General features: G+C 39.8%; 1 protein-coding gene across 1 annotated transcript in view; it reads right to left on the reverse strand.

Annotated features, from left to right (window-relative positions):
* Positions 1-17,799, reverse strand: part of ADGRL3 (adhesion G protein-coupled receptor L3) — a 318,746-nt gene that overhangs the window by 252,547 nt on the left and 48,400 nt on the right. Inside the window, exon 3 of the mRNA XM_041412143.1 lies at positions 793-1,006. Coding sequence (XP_041268077.1) covers positions 793-1,006 — 214 coding nt within the window. The remainder of the gene's footprint in view (positions 1-792; positions 1,007-17,799) is intronic.

A 17,799-nucleotide genomic window follows, 5' to 3' on the forward strand; every position in this document is an offset into this window, starting at 1 on the left:
AATTTTTCATGCATTAGGAATGTATTACTGAATTCAATTACATGTCAAGAGCTGTGACTTATGAATCCTTCCTACAACACCATTTGTGCCAGAAAACAGCCTTAAAAATTCAGCAACATTTAAAAGGCTTTTCATGACTAAGATACCTCTGTGTTGGAATAAACTGTTAGGCCCTGGCTTTGCAAGCAAGACAGGAGTCTGTCTACATGTCTGACTGTATCTCAGTTACCATTTCCAAATGCAGCAGCCACACTTAACAGCTACAGTTATTATACAGAAATTCAGCAATTCATCAATGAGAATACCAATGCTTGACTAGAAATTCAGATCTCCCCTAAAACGAAGCCTGGCAACACAAGGAAGGATGCAGATCCCTCTTTGTGTTTTGAAAACTGTAAATGCTACTCTGAACACAAAACATTGATTGTTTCAAGGAGATTACTGGCCTTTTGTTTGAACACAGCACAAGAACTAGTGAATATGCATTTTGAGAAAGATTGCACTTTTACATTCATTTAGAGCCTTGATATTTAGGTATTTCAAAGAGAAAACTGGGATGCAGTGAGAATCAAGATGACTGATGAGCAGTACTTACAGGAAATGTTATTTATATTGCGTGATGCTAAACCAACTCGGTTAAACCCACAGTTTAGCAATGATAGCTGTAATTCTGCGCACACACATCCAGACTAAGCACCTGCATTTTCTCATGCAAACACACACATAAACCGGTGTGTACACTCCGGATTAAAAAACCGACAGTCAGCAAACAAAGAATATTAAGCACCATACCTTTGAGTCATAATCTTATAGGCATCTGGCAGATAACAGCGGATATTCTCCATCTGAGCAGGATCAGAGTCACAGATTTTATCATCAGTCCTGCCGTAGTTGGCACTTTCAATCATGATAACATCTGTTCCGGGGCAGCGCAGCTCGATGGGGTAACTCTCGCAGGACAGCTCCCTTCGGACCACAGCCATGGGCACTGGGGCACGGCTGAAAGCTGCAAGGATTAACACACAAACACAGTCAACACTGGCTTTCCACACTGAGGCTAAAATTAAAAGCAGAATCACGTTCAGCAGAAAGCTTTACCCATATGCTGTGCTGAGATAGTTTCGGTACCATTCAGATAAGATCTGCAGAAACGGGGTCTGGTCGCTGGCTTGCTGGCTGCCCAGAAAAATCACTTCTCCACTCAGTGACTTGATTTTCTCATTTTAAAAACAAGCTATAGATACATTTTATATAGGGCTTTAGAAACCCCTTATTGAAACATAGCAACTATGGCATTGTTATTATTTCTACTTACCAGGTGAAAAACTAGCTGGTTTTGATATAAATACAATTACAGTCCTGTGTTGTACTTCAACAAGCAAAGAAAATTTCATGATAACAAGCAACCCAAGAACCAGGATCCCACCTGCTCAGCAAGATTGCACCTGTCCTACAGCAGATGTAATAACATTTGTATTGCTCCTGGTCCTTTTCTTAGCCCTTAGAAAAAGTGATCCTAATGGCTTTTGCTGTAGCCTGAAGCATGCCAGGGGATGGCCTGCAGGTAGGTTCTGGCAGCCATCCCAAAGTTTGGGCCCTGAAGTGATACTTTCCATGGAAAGGCCAATTTATGGGACACCAGATGATTTAAGTTCAGTCTTAGCCTTGCATTGGATCTGCCTAGATGGTCAAATAGCTGGCAAACGCTTGTGAAATTAAAGAGCTCTCAGAAATCTTACCTGTTTTAAAAGAAATCCAGGCTACAGTTTGCAGAAGAAAAAAAAAAAAAAAAAAAAAAACACACTTTGAGATGCCTTGAAAACAAAGCCCTAAAGTATTAGTAAACAATGCCACTTGACAACAAGCAATTGTATTTCCCATCTTTACAGGCTCTTTGATCCAAAGATCTTAAACAGCTTGACGAACGTAAATATATTAATCCCCAAATATCCACATGAAGTAGCTACACATTGTCTTTCTCAACTCAGCCACAGAAGGGTTTTGCAGCTTCCAGAAGATCTCATGGGAAATCCATGGTGATGCTAGGAACCAAATACTTGTTTCCCAGCCTAGCACACCAGTCACAAGCTGAAATAAAAGCCAACTCCTTTCCTCCTTTATTCCACAAGGATAAAAGGAACCATAAAGGTTTCCAGATACAAGGATGATGTGCCCTCCAAGCTACATTTGTACACTTCCAACCACAAAACTCAACATACAACCCAAGCCGGTCTCTATGTGATGGTGAGAGGTTTACGCCTCCAGTATATCCATGGCCCATCTGATACCAGGGATCTTTCAGCAACTCCCTTTCCTCCAGGCCCCATTATAAAAACACCAAAATACCCTCCCCCAAACCAAAAAATCTCATCCAACGTTCTGCTGTTTTTTTCCATAAAACTTCCCCATGGTACATGCACACCAAGTTTTCTTATGGAAAATAAGATTATATTGACATTTCTCAGAATACCATTTGACTATATCAAGGCTTCCCTGTCTGTCAGGAAGCAATCCAACACATTGACTTCCATGAATCCTTCCATTATTGTCAGTTGTCTCATTTATGTATCACTGGACAGATTCTCAGATTCCAGTTTCTGCAAATCTGCAGGGATTACTTTGATATCAGACCCTCCCTGGTGTGCCAGAGTTGTGGACTAATTGCCAAACTCCCAAGACAGACGTGTGCTTATTCTTGAATAATAGCTTGCACAATTAGCACAGCTTTAGGGTTTGGATCACTTGAGATATCTTCCTTCCCTGAGATTGGAGAAACGGTTTCGCCCTGGGCTCATATTGCACCATACATTTGTGCAATGCAATAAATTCTCACTGCCACCAGCTTCTCCTCTTACAAGAGGAGGAAAATGAGGAGAAGAAGCGTGAACCTCTAAGGTGCACTGCCTCATTCTTACCCTTGGCTTGATACCACTAGTCAGGTGGAGGAGAGTGGAGGAAGGATGGGACAATGTTAAAGACAACATTTGATAGAAGAGATAAGCCAGCCAGAACGGCAGAGTCAGCAGAGCTCAGCAATTTTAGCCTGCCCTAAAAACAGCTTCAAGAGGTATTAAGTTTGCTTACAGTGGTCTGTCCACAGAAGCCTGCAGCAGGCTCTGCTCTGTCAAACACTGGACTATGGCAGAAGGCCAGTGCTGACCAAAAAACTTCTGATGCCAGGATTCTGATTTTGGAAAAGAGCTGTGGTGAGCTCTCCTCTCAAGCCTGTTCTGTACTAAACCTGAGCAGATTGGTGACATGGGAGGCAGAAGGTTTCTAGCAGCTTTTGGCAGAATGCTGAGGCCAAGGGCCCTCCCTCCTCCTGCCATGTGCTTAGATGACTCCTGTTAACTGCCAAAAAAATGACAAAATGAGGTTTATAGGCAATATTAGCTATTTGGAGCTATGGTTTTGCCCAGTCCTTGGGCAATTTGGATCATTTCCTCTGGAAGGTTAACACAAGCTATACAAAGGGCAAAGAGAGTTGGTAATACTACTTTACTTTTTACAGTTCCCACTACAGAATACAAAACCTCTGAGCCACATGATTCAGAAAGTATATTTTTGCTCTTAATTCCTATGCTTTGGGGTGTTTTTTTAGTAGCTAGTCTGTATCAATTGAACACACGAGGGCTGAGGAAAACCCTGCTTAAAATCACAAAAAATTTAATGTGTGAGAATTCACTCATACAACCTGGTGTATTTGTCAAACAGCAATACTGTACAAATGCAGCTAACCTTAACTCTTGTGTTATGCTGGAAATAAGACATTAAGAATTACGAACAGCAATTTACAAATCCATTCAAGATATTTCTCTACCCCAAATGAGAACACATTTCTAGCATCATGGGTCTGTTTCCTGGACATGAGACTTTACAGCATTGATCTACGAAAATTCGATGCATATCAGTTCCAAGGATGCCCCCTAAACAGCCCAAACCAAAGCCGAACACCCCTTCCCCAAAATAACAGCTCATGTTCTACTCTGCAGTAAAGAATCTCTGGACAGATGCAAATATTTCTCGATTCAGCTTTAAACTTTCTGGAATTCAGCTTTTTGCCTTTCACATAATCACTTGACTGCTTGCTCTAAGAAGGACAGCTTTCACTTACAGACTTACCCTGTGGTATCATGGAGTCAACATTTACATTTATTTTCTGGATAAAAAGCATAAAAAATTTAACACCCTGGAAAAACTAGAAGCAGCTGAGTATTGTAATACAGCATGATCTCCTATCATGCTTTCTCCTAAAGCAATAGGCAAATGTTTTCCATCCTGCAATTGACCACCAAATCATTTGTTTTGCATGGCTTTTTTTTCTACTTCAGTATCTGCAATAAATACTCCAAAGGGAGATTAGAGCCTGGCTGTTTATCTCCTTGTAAACACGTTTTTTTGTTGTTATGCCCCTACATGATAATCTTACTTAATCATTTTTACTGGTTTTCCTGTAAGGAGCAAAGATGTTTTGCTTTTTGCTATGAAACAAGATACATCAAAGCCCATCTGTGAAATACACAGCACGATTGTATTAATTCATTAATACACTTCTCTCTTCTTTGAGCAGCTCCCTATCTTCACAGTCTCTCATTGAGCTCCTTATTTAATCTCCTAAATAAGTGACCTAATTGTTGGCTTGAAGTCAAGAGGAGCTGATGGCTGCTCACTACTTCGAAAAACAGGTGTCTTTTTCCAGGATCCTATGTGCAGACAGCCATCTAAATACAGAACTTAAAAAGAGTGTTTTTTAAATTCTTTAACGTTTAAATGTGTGCCAGCTCGAGTTTTTTAAGTGCAGCCATTTGGTGGAAAATATTCCTCCTGAGCTTCTGCAGGGCAAAGTGAGAGCAGAGGGTGAAAAGGCAACAGATAATGACGGGATTTTATCTGGGCGATTTAGAACTCCTTTGTCTCTGCTAATTTCAGAAGCTGGAAAATTAAGTAAGTCATCAAAATCTTGTGCTTTTTCTCCCCCTCGCTTTTGACCTCAGAACATAATTGCCTCTTGTCATGCCTGCAGGGCATGGGCTTGTAGTTATCACTGTGTGCTTAATCAAATGCCGAAATAGCCTTTAAATTATGTGTTTCCTTGGCTGCTAGAGACTTGTTGAGCTCTGTTACATTTAGAGGCATGATGGTAGTAGATGTACTTTTAAAAGAAAAGTGTGGGTTGATGCTTTTAATTAGGTTTTATATGCAATTTTCCCAGCAAAATCATGTTCTGGCTCAGAATTTTCAGAGCGAAAATTCAGCCCACATTTAAGGGCCATGAAACAAAAGCTGGAATTGTAGAGATAATTATTTTCACAAGCTCTGTATATGATTTGGTCTGCCCAGCTAAGTATCTGACTTACTGTTCCCGAGTGCAAACAGAGCATGCTGGGGGGAAGAAGTTTCCTAGTAATTTCGAAGAATGCTTCTGTGTTTGTAGTTTTGCAGTATTTAATACTCCCACAGTTCACCTTGGCTCTGTGGGGGGAAAAAAAAAGTAATAATAAAAAAGTTCCCCTCCTCCTATTCGCAAGCCTACTCAGGTGTGGGTAGGAGAGGAAATCCCTTTCAGTCAAGGAGTCAATGGGCTTTGTAGGGCTCACTCCACATTCTGAAGTGCTTTTCTAAACCAGGGCCTTACTTTTCCCTACTAGGATATAAAGTCTCCTTAGTGTATAAATTGTTTGCACTGAGACATTGCTCAGTATTTCTTCTCTGTCTCTCTTTACCTTAATCCAAATTATGCCTGGCCTCTGATCTCAAGAGCAATATTAGTAGAAAGCAAAACCTTGAGTTAAAGATGGTGACAACAAACATTTCTCAAGCATCCAATACCCCCAGTTCACAGTATTTTCACAAATATCAACAAAGTTCTGACAAGCTTAAAATACCTTGGTTGGTCCAAAGTTCTCTGAAATCTTATGATTAATATACAAATACGGAAATACCATTCTTTCTCCCACACTTTCTCTACAGATGCTGACAATTAAAAAAAAAAAAAAAGAAAAAACACCATGTCTCTTCTAGAGAGAGACAGGGTGGAAAAGCCTTTCTTCTACTCTCAGCCTGCAGTGGGGTTAAACAAAGGTGCATCCTACAGACAAAGGCTGGTGCCAAGACATTGCAGCAAATGCCTGCAACATCCATATCCAGCTCCTCCGGGGAAGAATTGAAGACTGAAGGCAGCCAGTGTGGCCAAAGAGCTGAAGCCATCAGCAGTGCAAGGCTGGACAGTCCTGGTCCCCACTCCCAGCTCTCCCCTACGTGCCTCAGCTGATTGCTGTCTCATCTATCAAAATGGGAACATGATCTTATCTCCCCCATTAAGCACTCTAAAATCTGCCATGGAAAGGAAGAAGAGAATTAGATGCATCCTCAGAAAGCGAAGCATGTGGCTGCAGCTTTGGTTTCCCCACATGAATTAAATACCCACATCCTCCTAGATTGTCTCGGGCTTTCTTATTTTACAGATGATATCAAAAGCAATTTGCAACTTTCCTTTGGTCACCTTCACCTTGATCCCCCTTAGCCAGCAAACAGCCAACTATGAACAGACTTCATAAACTGAAGAAGAATCTTTTTACATGGTGGGATGAAGTATTTAAAAAAAAAAAAAAAAAAAAAAAAAAGCCAGAAGAGAAACAGAAGGCTGGGCAACACCCCAGCCAAAGCAACCAAAGAAAAGCTAAAAAACAGAAAATCCTCATAAACTTCCCTGCGCTGTTTATGTGGAGGTTGAGGTCAACTATCTTATGGTTCCATAAATTGCTTACTCTATCTCCATTATAACACACAAGGGGCACCTGCTAGGGATCTGCTCCCAGCTTCTATGAGTGAAAAAGAGATGCTCATCTGTAAATTTATATCTGATGCCCTCCCCCACTATTAAAAGGATTCACAGAAGGTTGTAGCAAACAGAGGGACAACTTTCTGTAGGGACAGCCAGAATTCAATTAGTGAATTTTTAGCCAACACACAATTAGTGAATTTTCCAAGGTGACACAACTATGGATATAAACAGGAGCACAAAAAACTCCAAAAACTAGCCAAGTCCTAAACTGAACTCCTCTGAAGCAAGCCTCTGTCTCCATGCATAAGCCTCATGGAAAGCACCTTTTATTTCCATGACAAATCTCTTTCTGCATTTCTAGGCATACAAGATCTCAAAGCAGTGATGGACAAACAACTGGCTCGTTCCACCACCCTCTGGATGGCCAAAAAGCCCAGGGACAGCAGCAAGAGGATTAAGCACCGGACAGCTACATCCTGGGGTAATTCTACTGCTCACTCTTCATAGCACCAATACTCCTTATCTCTTTGCCACACTCAGCTGATAAATATCGTTATTCTCTCCCCTCACATTCCCAAACCCTTACTCAAAGTATGGAGAAGCTTTCCTTATGAGTAAGAGCATTAGATTACCTTAGAATAGCTCAGTATCTTCCTAGAGAAGAAAAAAGAAACTCACAGATAGTGGGCAAAGAGTACTGAGGAAGATCACCAGAAAAAGACAACAGTGAAGTGGATGCATTTACACACAGGGATCAGTGTTCACAAGGGAAATCGGTCACTGCAAAAACCTGGGAGAGAAGAAAATGAAGTGATAAAAGAACAAAATCACAGAATCAAGATGCAGCTCTGAGTGGAGGAATTAGACAGGAGGAGGTGACTGAGGCACTGTGTGCAGACAGCCTGAGCCAGGGAGACCCAAACCAGGCCTGCGGGAGGAAGCAGCACACCAGCAATACTGCACTTCTTTATCCTTCTCCATTCCCACCTTCTGGGACTCGGGGGCTGCTGCCTCATTAGTCAGTGCTGGGGAACTCTGAAACTGCAACAAACTTGCCTTTTAACAAGGCCCCATCCTCACCCAGAGGATGAGATTCACCCAGAGGTGAATACCTCTGAAGCGGATCTCCACACCGCAGCACGGTGTCACCAAGGGTCACCAAGGGTCACCAAGGGTCACCGCCGCCTCCAAGCTGCTGAAGAGGCAGCGCTCCGGGGTAAGCGCACCCGCCAGGAGAGTATTGTTGGAAGGAAAAGGGATCCTGCTTCCTCCCCAAGACAAGCCCTCTACCTCCAGCCATGGCTCTGCTGCTGGACGTGCCTCCAGCTCTGTGCTTGCTGCGCCCCAGCTCTGTTCTTGCTGCGCCCCTTCATGAGGCAGGGCAAGGCAGTAATTCACCAAGAAACTAAACCAGCGTGGGGAGAAGGCAAGGGGGGAATTCTGCTGGGCTGGCAGAGTTGAATCAGCTCAGAAAAGGTTAGCTCACGTCATAGGAAGAAAGCATAAGAGTTTTAGAAGGAAGGGCGGCTGAATTTAGAGTGATTTTCAAAAAAAACATGACAACCTACCTTCAAATCAGAGGTCAGAAGCACAGTCCCAGCCTGAGCTAAATGTCACTTTAATGAATTTAATTAAAGCACAAGCAACAAGTTGAGAACAACAGACAAATAAAATGCGGCATCCAAGGGGATGCTGAATGCAAGTACATTAATATTTAGGCCCCATTACAGGAAAAAAAACTATTCCCAAGTATCTCAGTAGTGGTTCATCTAATTTGTAAAGAAAGGCACACATTAGATATAAATGTTCTTTAAATTTACAGACTTATTTCATGTGAATTACCTTTCAAGTGTAGGAAAGCTGTGCACAGACAGGGAAAGAGTCAGAGTTTAAAGCCTTGCAAGGTGCTGCTTAATTTCTGTAATCAACCCTTACAGAAAACTTGCCCTCCAGCCTAACAGTGACATTATTAAAGTATCTGGCTTTTATATCATGGTCCATAACACTGAGACATTTGTATTCTCAATAAAAGAAACATTAGGTCCTGAGCCACAGGGACTTTTTACAAATGCAACCAACCAGGGTCCTTAGCAAGGAAAAACATGCCACTTAGTCCTCACCCAACTCAAAGTTACTGTTGTTAAAAGAGGCACTCAACTGCCTTCAACAAAAACCCCCAAAAACCTCAAAATCAGAGAAGCCTTGACTTTGACATTGCTGAACAACCTTGGTATCTCAAATTCAATACAGCACAAATTAATGTGGTGAAGCGAGATTTGAGTAATAACATAATTTGCCCCATTTCAAATTACTCCAATGCAGGTTTTAATTGTAGCCATTAGTAAGGTTAATCTTTAATCTCATATAAAAACTTTTATAAACCACCATAACAGGAATAATCATAGAGGCAGTAAGATAAATGAGCATCAAGGGTTTAGCCTAAGAACATTAAGTAAAAAGAATCTGTTAATAATTTTCAGATTTCATATTATATAGTAAGTTCATTTAAAATTACAGTTTGGTTTTGTTCCCATTTAAAACACTAGCTTAAATTCCTACCCTTTCTAAAATAACACAAAGCTAGAATAGCTTTCGTGTTACCAGCAGAGGTATTTTAGGTTTGCCATTAAATTGGGCTGCAGCAGGATTTAGTGGTGGCCTAGGTGGATATTTCCCAAGTGCTCTTCTGCATCTTGTACCACTGTGAACTGAGAGGTGGCAGCCCTGGGCTACAGGAAGCAGGACAAGGATAATTGGAGGAGGCCAAGACACAAATGCATGCTCAAAAGTTGGAGACAGTCTGCCACTGAAGATGAAACACAGCCCAAATCTGACTTTTATCTCACCATAGGAGAAAAAAATGGGGGGGAGAGAAAAAGAGAAGGGGGGAAACCCCGAACATAAAACCGCACCAAAGCAACTAACAGACCCAAAAAACAAAGAAGTCAGGAAGAGACCCAGTGAACTCAGCAGGTTCAGCAATTCTTTTAAGGCTGCTGAAAATTAGACAGGTTGGGTGTGTTTGGAGCTTTGCTGAAGAGCTGCAAATAATAGATTCCTACCAAGAAATACCTTCACAAAGTTAAAGTTTAATTTTGATTTACAGCTCCCTGAAAAGCCTCTGAAGGGGAACATTAAAGCTCTTGTAGAAATATCTGCATTATTACAGAAATGATGAACAGCAGAGTGGAGATTACTTTGTGCTGTTTACAGACTTGTTTATCAGAGCAGTAAATCTATTTTTAAGTTTGTACTGCCTGGAAAGGAGCACCACATGTAACGTGGAGAACTGTCCAGAGAAAAAGACAGGCAGGCAAAAAAGAATTTCCACCAAAGTATTAGAACCTGTCACTCAAATATCTGTAGAAAAGTCTGGGCCCCCAAATATTTACCATTTAAACCAACTGCTTTACATCAAAGGCCAAAAATGACACCTTTAGCATTCATTTTACAAGAAGTTTCCCAGACCTCAAAGACTAGCCATCTCAAGGAAGTAATATGGCTAAATCATAGATCATTAATAACTGATTTTTCTTTGTGTTTTAGCCATCAGAGCTCCTTTGAGTCTCTGCCATAAATAGCAACAGGGAATTTGTTCTTTCCACTAGCCATAACTGTGCAAGTTTTATAAAGAAGTCTGAGACTACCTTAAGATCCTGACTTCTCAGAAGTGCATTCCATTATTTTTTTAATATATATGCACTTCTTAAACTTTTAGAAAAGCATGGTGCATAAGAAAGAGGCAACACAGCAAGCGTAGTTTTCTACATGACAAAATGACATTTGGGGTCCCCTACTGAATTTTTAGAAACCGATGGGTACTTCTTACTGTAGATTACCTGTGAGTAATTTACAAAGATAACCCAGTCCCCCGCTGCTGGATGAGGTTTTCCATAGCATGCCATATATGAGCTCCATGCCAGGAACACCAGCATGAGATCCAAGATCCTTTTTTTGCTGATGCACTAACAAGAACTACAAGTAGGCTGTGCCAAGCCATTCTTTGCAGTCCTCTGAATCATGACTCCCAAACTCTATGACGTTTACTCCCCCTCCTCCTTTGACCTCGAAATATCAAGGATTTCACCTTGAAGTTACTAGCAGCTTCAAAGAGCTTTTCAGAAGCATTTATATTCATCTGAACAGTGGCCAACTTTATTTACTTCCCCTCAATCTTAAAAATAAAGAACAGCAGGAGAATTAAATTTGGGGAATGAACTGAAACATGCACACTTGCTCCAGGTAGAAATATACCTGAAGTAAAAGCACATTTTCAAGGAATTCACATATTTTTGTCCATAGTATCCCCTTCTCTTCAGTAGAAAGTAGCAAAACATTAAAACTAATGAATTACCTCCAGAAAATAGTTCACCTTCTAGGAAATACAACTATAATCTTGAATGATGAAGTTTCCTATTGTGCCCACCTGCTCACAGCAAGCACTGTACTTAATTATTTTCCCACCAAACAGAACCCGTGCAAATATTGCTCAGGAAGGACTACATAGCTAGATATTGGTGCGTGCTGACATACTACTTACATGCACACAATACTGACCCCATCTCAAGGCAAGTCACAAAAAAAAAAAAAAAAAAAAAAAAAAAAAAAAAAAAAAAAAAAAAAAAAAAAAAAAAAAAAAAAAAGAAAAAAAAAATTAAAAAGACTAAAAACAATTAAAAAGAAATCTGAAATAATGCTCAGCTGTAGGCTCACAGAAATGCCCTGGACATATCAACTTCTCCCAGAAAAGTCATATAAACAGCTGAGAGCTTCTGGGCTTTGTAGTAGGGAGGAGATGCTACCCTGTGGTAGCACCAGGACACCCATTGCAGATCGGGGCAGCCAGGGCACAGCAGTGTGGCCAAGTTCACCTTACTACATTTTTATCTGCAATAAAACACTCTGAATCCTGCCCTCCCACACCCCACCAGCTGTGGAGGCAACCCAGGATACAAGTTTCTATTAATATTCCATTCCAGCCCTCAGAATGGTTAGCAACAGCCTAATAAGCATTTTTAAAAGCAGCAATAACAAGTGTGAGTAGTCAGAGAGACATTGTGATCAAAAAAAAAACAAAACAAAACAAAATATAAAAAAAATTAAAAAAAATTTAAAAAATAAAAAAAAAAATAAAAATAAAAAAAAAAAAACAACAACAACAAAACACCGACCTCATAATGGTTGAAAGCCAGCCCTGCTTTATGGAAGTCCCTAAAGCACTGGATATCATGATTCATTACTTGTTCTATTGGAAACTGTAGGGCTCCTTCACAGACACCCATGTGCACGACTGAACAAATGAGGGTCTGAGCCCCAAAGGACACATTAAAGAGAAGAAGAAATGTGTGCAGGTTAGGAACAGGAGCTACAGTGACACACAAAAGGATAGTCATGCAGCATGAGTAACAAACAGGTGCAGATGCTACACTTGAGGGCACAATGCTCACCAGTTCAATGAAAATATGGCTGAAAAAAAATTATCTAAGTTGCTTCAGGAGAAAACCACTGCAAGCAACTGTGATGGATGGAAGACTCTTTCTTTTTTAGCCTTTTTTTTTTAAACACAATCACTAGACTTGTTTCAAATTGTCCTCCTTCAAGAGGTAGATGAAAGAAGTAAATCTTTTGCTGATCTCTCTGGCAGCAAAAACCAGGATATATTTGCCCAGTCTAATCAGAGAGAGATAGTGGGCCCAAAGGCAAAGAAATATTTTTGACAAAATAACGTGATGACAGAGTCCATTCCTCCTTCCCCTACAAATAAGGTGTCAGAGAGAGCAGGACTTTTTTCAAGCCCCAGCACTGCTGTGACCCCAGAGGATGCTCATCAGAAGGGCACAGAAAGGGGTCTTGGAAAACCAAGCACTTGCTTAGCACTTGGTAAATCCCCTGTGCTGTTTGCCCCTAAAGGGCTTTAAAGGATTCTTTCAAGTTGGGGGGGGGGGGGGGGGGGGGGGCAGGAACCCACCAGAGAAAGGTTTCCAAAAAACTTTCTGGGAGATTATTAATTAAATTTCTAATGTAATTATGTTGCAGTACATTTAAGTGCACTTTCTAAGTAGAAACTGACTTGTATCTAAAAAAGGATCTATTTCAAGCACTTTTTCTTCTGTCTATAATATCCATTTCCTTTTGTACCTGTTTCAAGTATTGTTCTTCTAGAGTTACTTATATTTCACATTTAGAATTTTCTGCTTTTTCTAAGAATAAAATTGTTACATATTTCCATCATCTTGTGCTCCCTTTTCATATTTGAGAAAAGAATTCTGCTGCCACTGTCCCTCCAAGGGAATTTTTGGAGCACAAGGAAAAACCTTCATAAAATAAATCAGATTTTTCTACCTACAGTTCTTCTAATGCTAATGTCCCCCATTATTCTGTAATAAAGCTCCTCAAACTGTGTCGGGGTAAAAAAACAAAAAAACCCAGTTTTTCAAGGGTTAACAACGTGGGCAAAATACAAAAGGTCACTGAACAAGTTTACTGTTGAGCCAATCCTTTTGATGCACTGTAATATTAGCCCTTATTGATTGTGTTGATCACAGACCAAAAAAAAAAAAAAACCCAAACAAACAAAAACCCAACCAAAACCACAAACAAACAAAAAATGACTCCCCAAAAACCAACAACAAACAAAACCAAAACCACTAGCATCAACAAACACACAGATGTCTATGAGCAAATAAGCACAAACCAGTTTTGCTTGGTAAGAAAAAAAAGATCACAGTCCTGACTGGTAACACAAATATTTGAGGGTTTTAGCTCCTCATAGGTTAAAATATTTCACACAAAATTAAACAGAAAGGAAGCTTTAAGATTAAAAATGCAGACAGTAAACTGAGAAGTCTGTTTCCACATGACAAAATCTCCAACTCTGCAATCATGAGAAATAGCTTCTTTTGTTAAATAGTCTACTCTCACATACAAAGAATAAATTAAAAAAAACCCAACAAAACAACAAAACACAGCAGTGTAGTTAACAAGTACAAATTACAGTTTGGAAACACAAACACACAGCGCTAAAAGCTCAAAACACAAACGAAATAACTGTAGATCATCAAACTAAAAAAAATGTTTTCAGAATTTTTAAAGAAGTGCCAGTATTTTTAAACTAGTAAGGTTTGTGGGTCAAAGACAACCAGCTATCAAGCACAAGCTGAATTCCCTACAAATATTCAGTAACTCTCCCCAATCAGTATTTAGAAAGAGGCAAACAAAATTATTCATCATTCACAGTGATAAAGAGATGCTTTCTGTTCTATCAGATATTTGGAAAGATATTAATATATTTGGAAAGTTATTAATAACAAAACACCCAATATATTCCATCTCAAGCACAGGAGTTTGTAAGAAACCCACAACCCTCTTAGGAATCCCCCTGCTGGTTTTTAGCTTGATTTTGGGCACTGGCACTTTGCTATTAACAAGCTTAAAAAAAAAAAAAGGCACAAAAACAGAAAGTAAGTCCACTTGCATACAGGAAAAATGCATTAGCTGCTGCTTCTCAAAAACTAATGTAAATGTGGAACTGTCATCTCAACCAAAGTATTTCTGAAGTTCAGCAAGAACCTCATCAGTCCAAAATAATTCAACATACTTCTCGACGATCTGAGAGAAAATAAACTCAGAGCTTGCCAAATTTGCAGTCAGTGCAAAAACTGATGAAATGTTAAATAATGACACAGACCTTGTCAGTTTTGCAGATTGATCTACACACTACCTGAGCAGACCATGCTTGAGCACAGACAAGTACAAGTCCATGTAAGAATACAAGAGGTGCTCATTATGTGAGACCACAGACTTGCAAGCAGCCGCTGTGAAACAAGACTGTTTCCATAACTGATAACAATTTGAACAACACGCAGCAGCTCAAAGGGCAAACACGATCTCTGCAAGTATGAGGAGGTGAATAATAAGTAGAAGTGGGAAGATGAAATTGCCCTGCATATGGTGTTAATGAGACCATTCATTCTTGGAATATGTACACATTGCGGTACCCAACACTTCAGAGGGCTTGTCAGAAACTTTGAATGGGTTTGCAAAAGAACTTTAAAAAAAAATTTTAAAAATCAAGTAGAGCCTGAAAAGCCAGTCTAACAAGAGAGCCACCAAAATTACCAGTCTGTTTAACGGGTCTAAAAGACTATTCTATTCTGCAGGTAGCTACCAAGGGAAGATATCTGTATTTAACCTAGTAGAAAAAGGCAACCAAGATCCAAGATCTGGAAGCTGAAGTCTGATACATGGAGACAGGAAAAAGGTAGTATTTTTAACTATGTGAGCAATTTACTGTGGAACAGTTTACTTATATAGATAAACAATTTGTTCCTTATCAGCTGAAGTACCTAAAAAATGACTGAGTATTTTTCTTAAACACACCAATGCCTGATTCACAAATTATGGGGTGGGATCTCTACTGTGCAAACAGTCTGGCTTGTTGATCATAGGAGTTTCTTCATATTTTAAGGATCTAAGTAGATTTGGGAGAAAGAGAACAGAAGGAGGAAGGGGGCATTTTGCTGCATAGAACGCACTGACTTTATTAACTTAGAGTAAAAAAAGAAAAGAAAACCTAAAGAAGACCCCCATGCTAAAAAAAAAATACAAAAAAAAACCCCAAAAAAAAAAAAAAAAAAAAAAAAAAAAAAAAAAAAAAAAAAAAAAACAACCACAACCAACAAGAACAACAAAAAAATCAAACAACACAAAACCTCCAGTAAGGTCTTATACAGAGCTGCTGAGCTTATCCACAAAGAGAAGGTTTGTATGCTGCCTTTAGTGGTTGTAAATAGAAAAAAAAAAATGTTTCAGGATGGCTTCTTTGAATGCCCAGGAATAAAAAATGGCAAGGAGGAGGAAGGGAATTGCTTAATGCAAACCAACAGATGGGATTTTCAGTCAGAGGCTTGCTTTGTTTTCATAATGAACCATAATCTGTGAAATCTAAAACATTTTTTATTTGCTGCAGTGAGACAAAGACTGCAGTTATGGCATGTGAATTGTTTTCTCCACCCTTCGTCCTTACAGAAGGTAACAATGCAGATGCACTGGACCTGGAATAATCAGCCAAATTTAGAAGAATGGATGAAAGTATAGGTATGGCACTATGTGTTTAGTAGGTTTGTCTTGGGGTTTTTGTTGCCTTTTTTTGTTGTTGTTGTTTTGTTGTGGGTTTTTTTTGTTTTGTTTTTTTGGGTTTTTTTCTTTAATTCAGCCTTCCATTATGGCTATCCAATAAATTAGTATAATTCTGTAAAGCTATTAACTGGCCTCTCTCTCAGTGTTATTAGCTAGTGTACACCCTACAATATTAAATCAACATCAGAGACATGTAGGGGCCTTGTGTGATGTTAGCAGGATGGGTTGGGGGCATTATTCCCTAAATCCCATTTCCCAGTTATGGTGCTGCAGGTGCTCCCAACCCTGGCATTGTCCCATGAGCCGTCTGTGGCTGTGCAGCCCCTGGTGCCAGCTGGGGGAGCTGCAGAGAATCAGCAGCACTGCAGAGAAGCAAGACCTGTGTTCTGCTGCTGGCAGTTCTGCACCTCAGATCTGTCCCTGACAGCCAGGCAAAACAGCATATATATATATACATACACACATATACATATATATACATTTTATATATATATACACATTTATTTATATATATATATATATACACACACATACATATACACACACATACATGCATCAGTCCTATATTACATCCGGTCACATTATACACTCTACCACAAAATGGACAGTAAGCAATTCAATGGTAAGGCACCAAGCCAGGAAAAACTTCAGCTACCTGGAAGCCTGGAGCTGCAAATAGTGGCTGCCACATATATTGCTTATTATTTTGCTGAAATCCAAGATTTAGGTTTCAGAAACATCAGGCATCTACTTGTGGCTTCTCAGCACATTCATATTCCCATAACATTTTGCAATATAAAATAGCAACTTCTATTCATACGTATTTCCCCATGTTATCAAGTCCATCTTCATATTAAAAATAAATTAATTTAAAATGTAAGCAGCTACATATATAAGCACTCTACTTCAAAGCCATAATTCATCTTTAAATAGCAGCAATCAATACATACACTATATAACCTAAACAAATTTCCATTATGAATTCCTAATGGATGCATGCTTTGGTCATTTTTATTACTAATATATTATTGATTTACAGAATACATTACCACCTTAGGCATTGGGATTTGCTGGAGTCCTTACATTGTGTTTGTAGTTTTAGTCAAAATACGAGCCAGAAGTCAATACCCCATTTACCACCAGCACAGCCCCACTACAGAGTTAGATATTTAATTATGGTCTGACTCTCACAGTGGAATCATAGGTCTTACACTGGCACATATAAGTCATAGTTCTTAATGTAAAATTATCCATGGGGCTTGCTGCTTGTCTTTCAGTATATTGCCAAAACACTTTGGGAGTCACAATTTGGACGAAATTTGGGAAAACACTGGCAGTCTAACCTTGCAGATTCCTTGCAGGGCAGAGTTTCTCTGAAATCAAAGCACCCACTTGGGCTCTTTTGCTCTGAATCAATGAACAGTTTCTCTTTGTTGCCATTCACATCAGGGAGCAGTGACTGACTCCTGCAGTTGCTCAGGAGAAAGGGAACCAAACAGCTTTCTTTGATATGAATACTAATACCAGCAGACAGGGAGAAGACAGCATGCCAATCAGCCCCACCACTACCTCCGCACACAGGCTGCAGATAACACGTCAGCTGCTACTCCGTCCGTGAGGCTTCAGAAGAAGCCTGTAATAAGATGGGCACATCATAATATTGTTACAGAAATCAAATCCAAAGTTTTTGTTTACTGCGACAGGCAGAAATGAGGAGGAAAAAAAGGATTTTGGGTTATGGTTACTTTGGTGAAACCGCACCACATTGTTGGCTTGCGGATCTACGTCACACAGGTGCAACAACACACGTGTGTCTTGCCAAAATATTATCACACCTTGGGCAAGTCAGGCTTTCTGTCAAAAGCCAAGCACAGAAA

The sequence above is a fragment of the Onychostruthus taczanowskii genome, unplaced genomic scaffold (assembly GCF_017590055.1).
Source record: "Onychostruthus taczanowskii isolate IOZ18803 unplaced genomic scaffold, ASM1759005v1 scaffold38, whole genome shotgun sequence".
Taxonomy (NCBI): Eukaryota; Metazoa; Chordata; class Aves; order Passeriformes; family Passeridae; genus Onychostruthus; species Onychostruthus taczanowskii.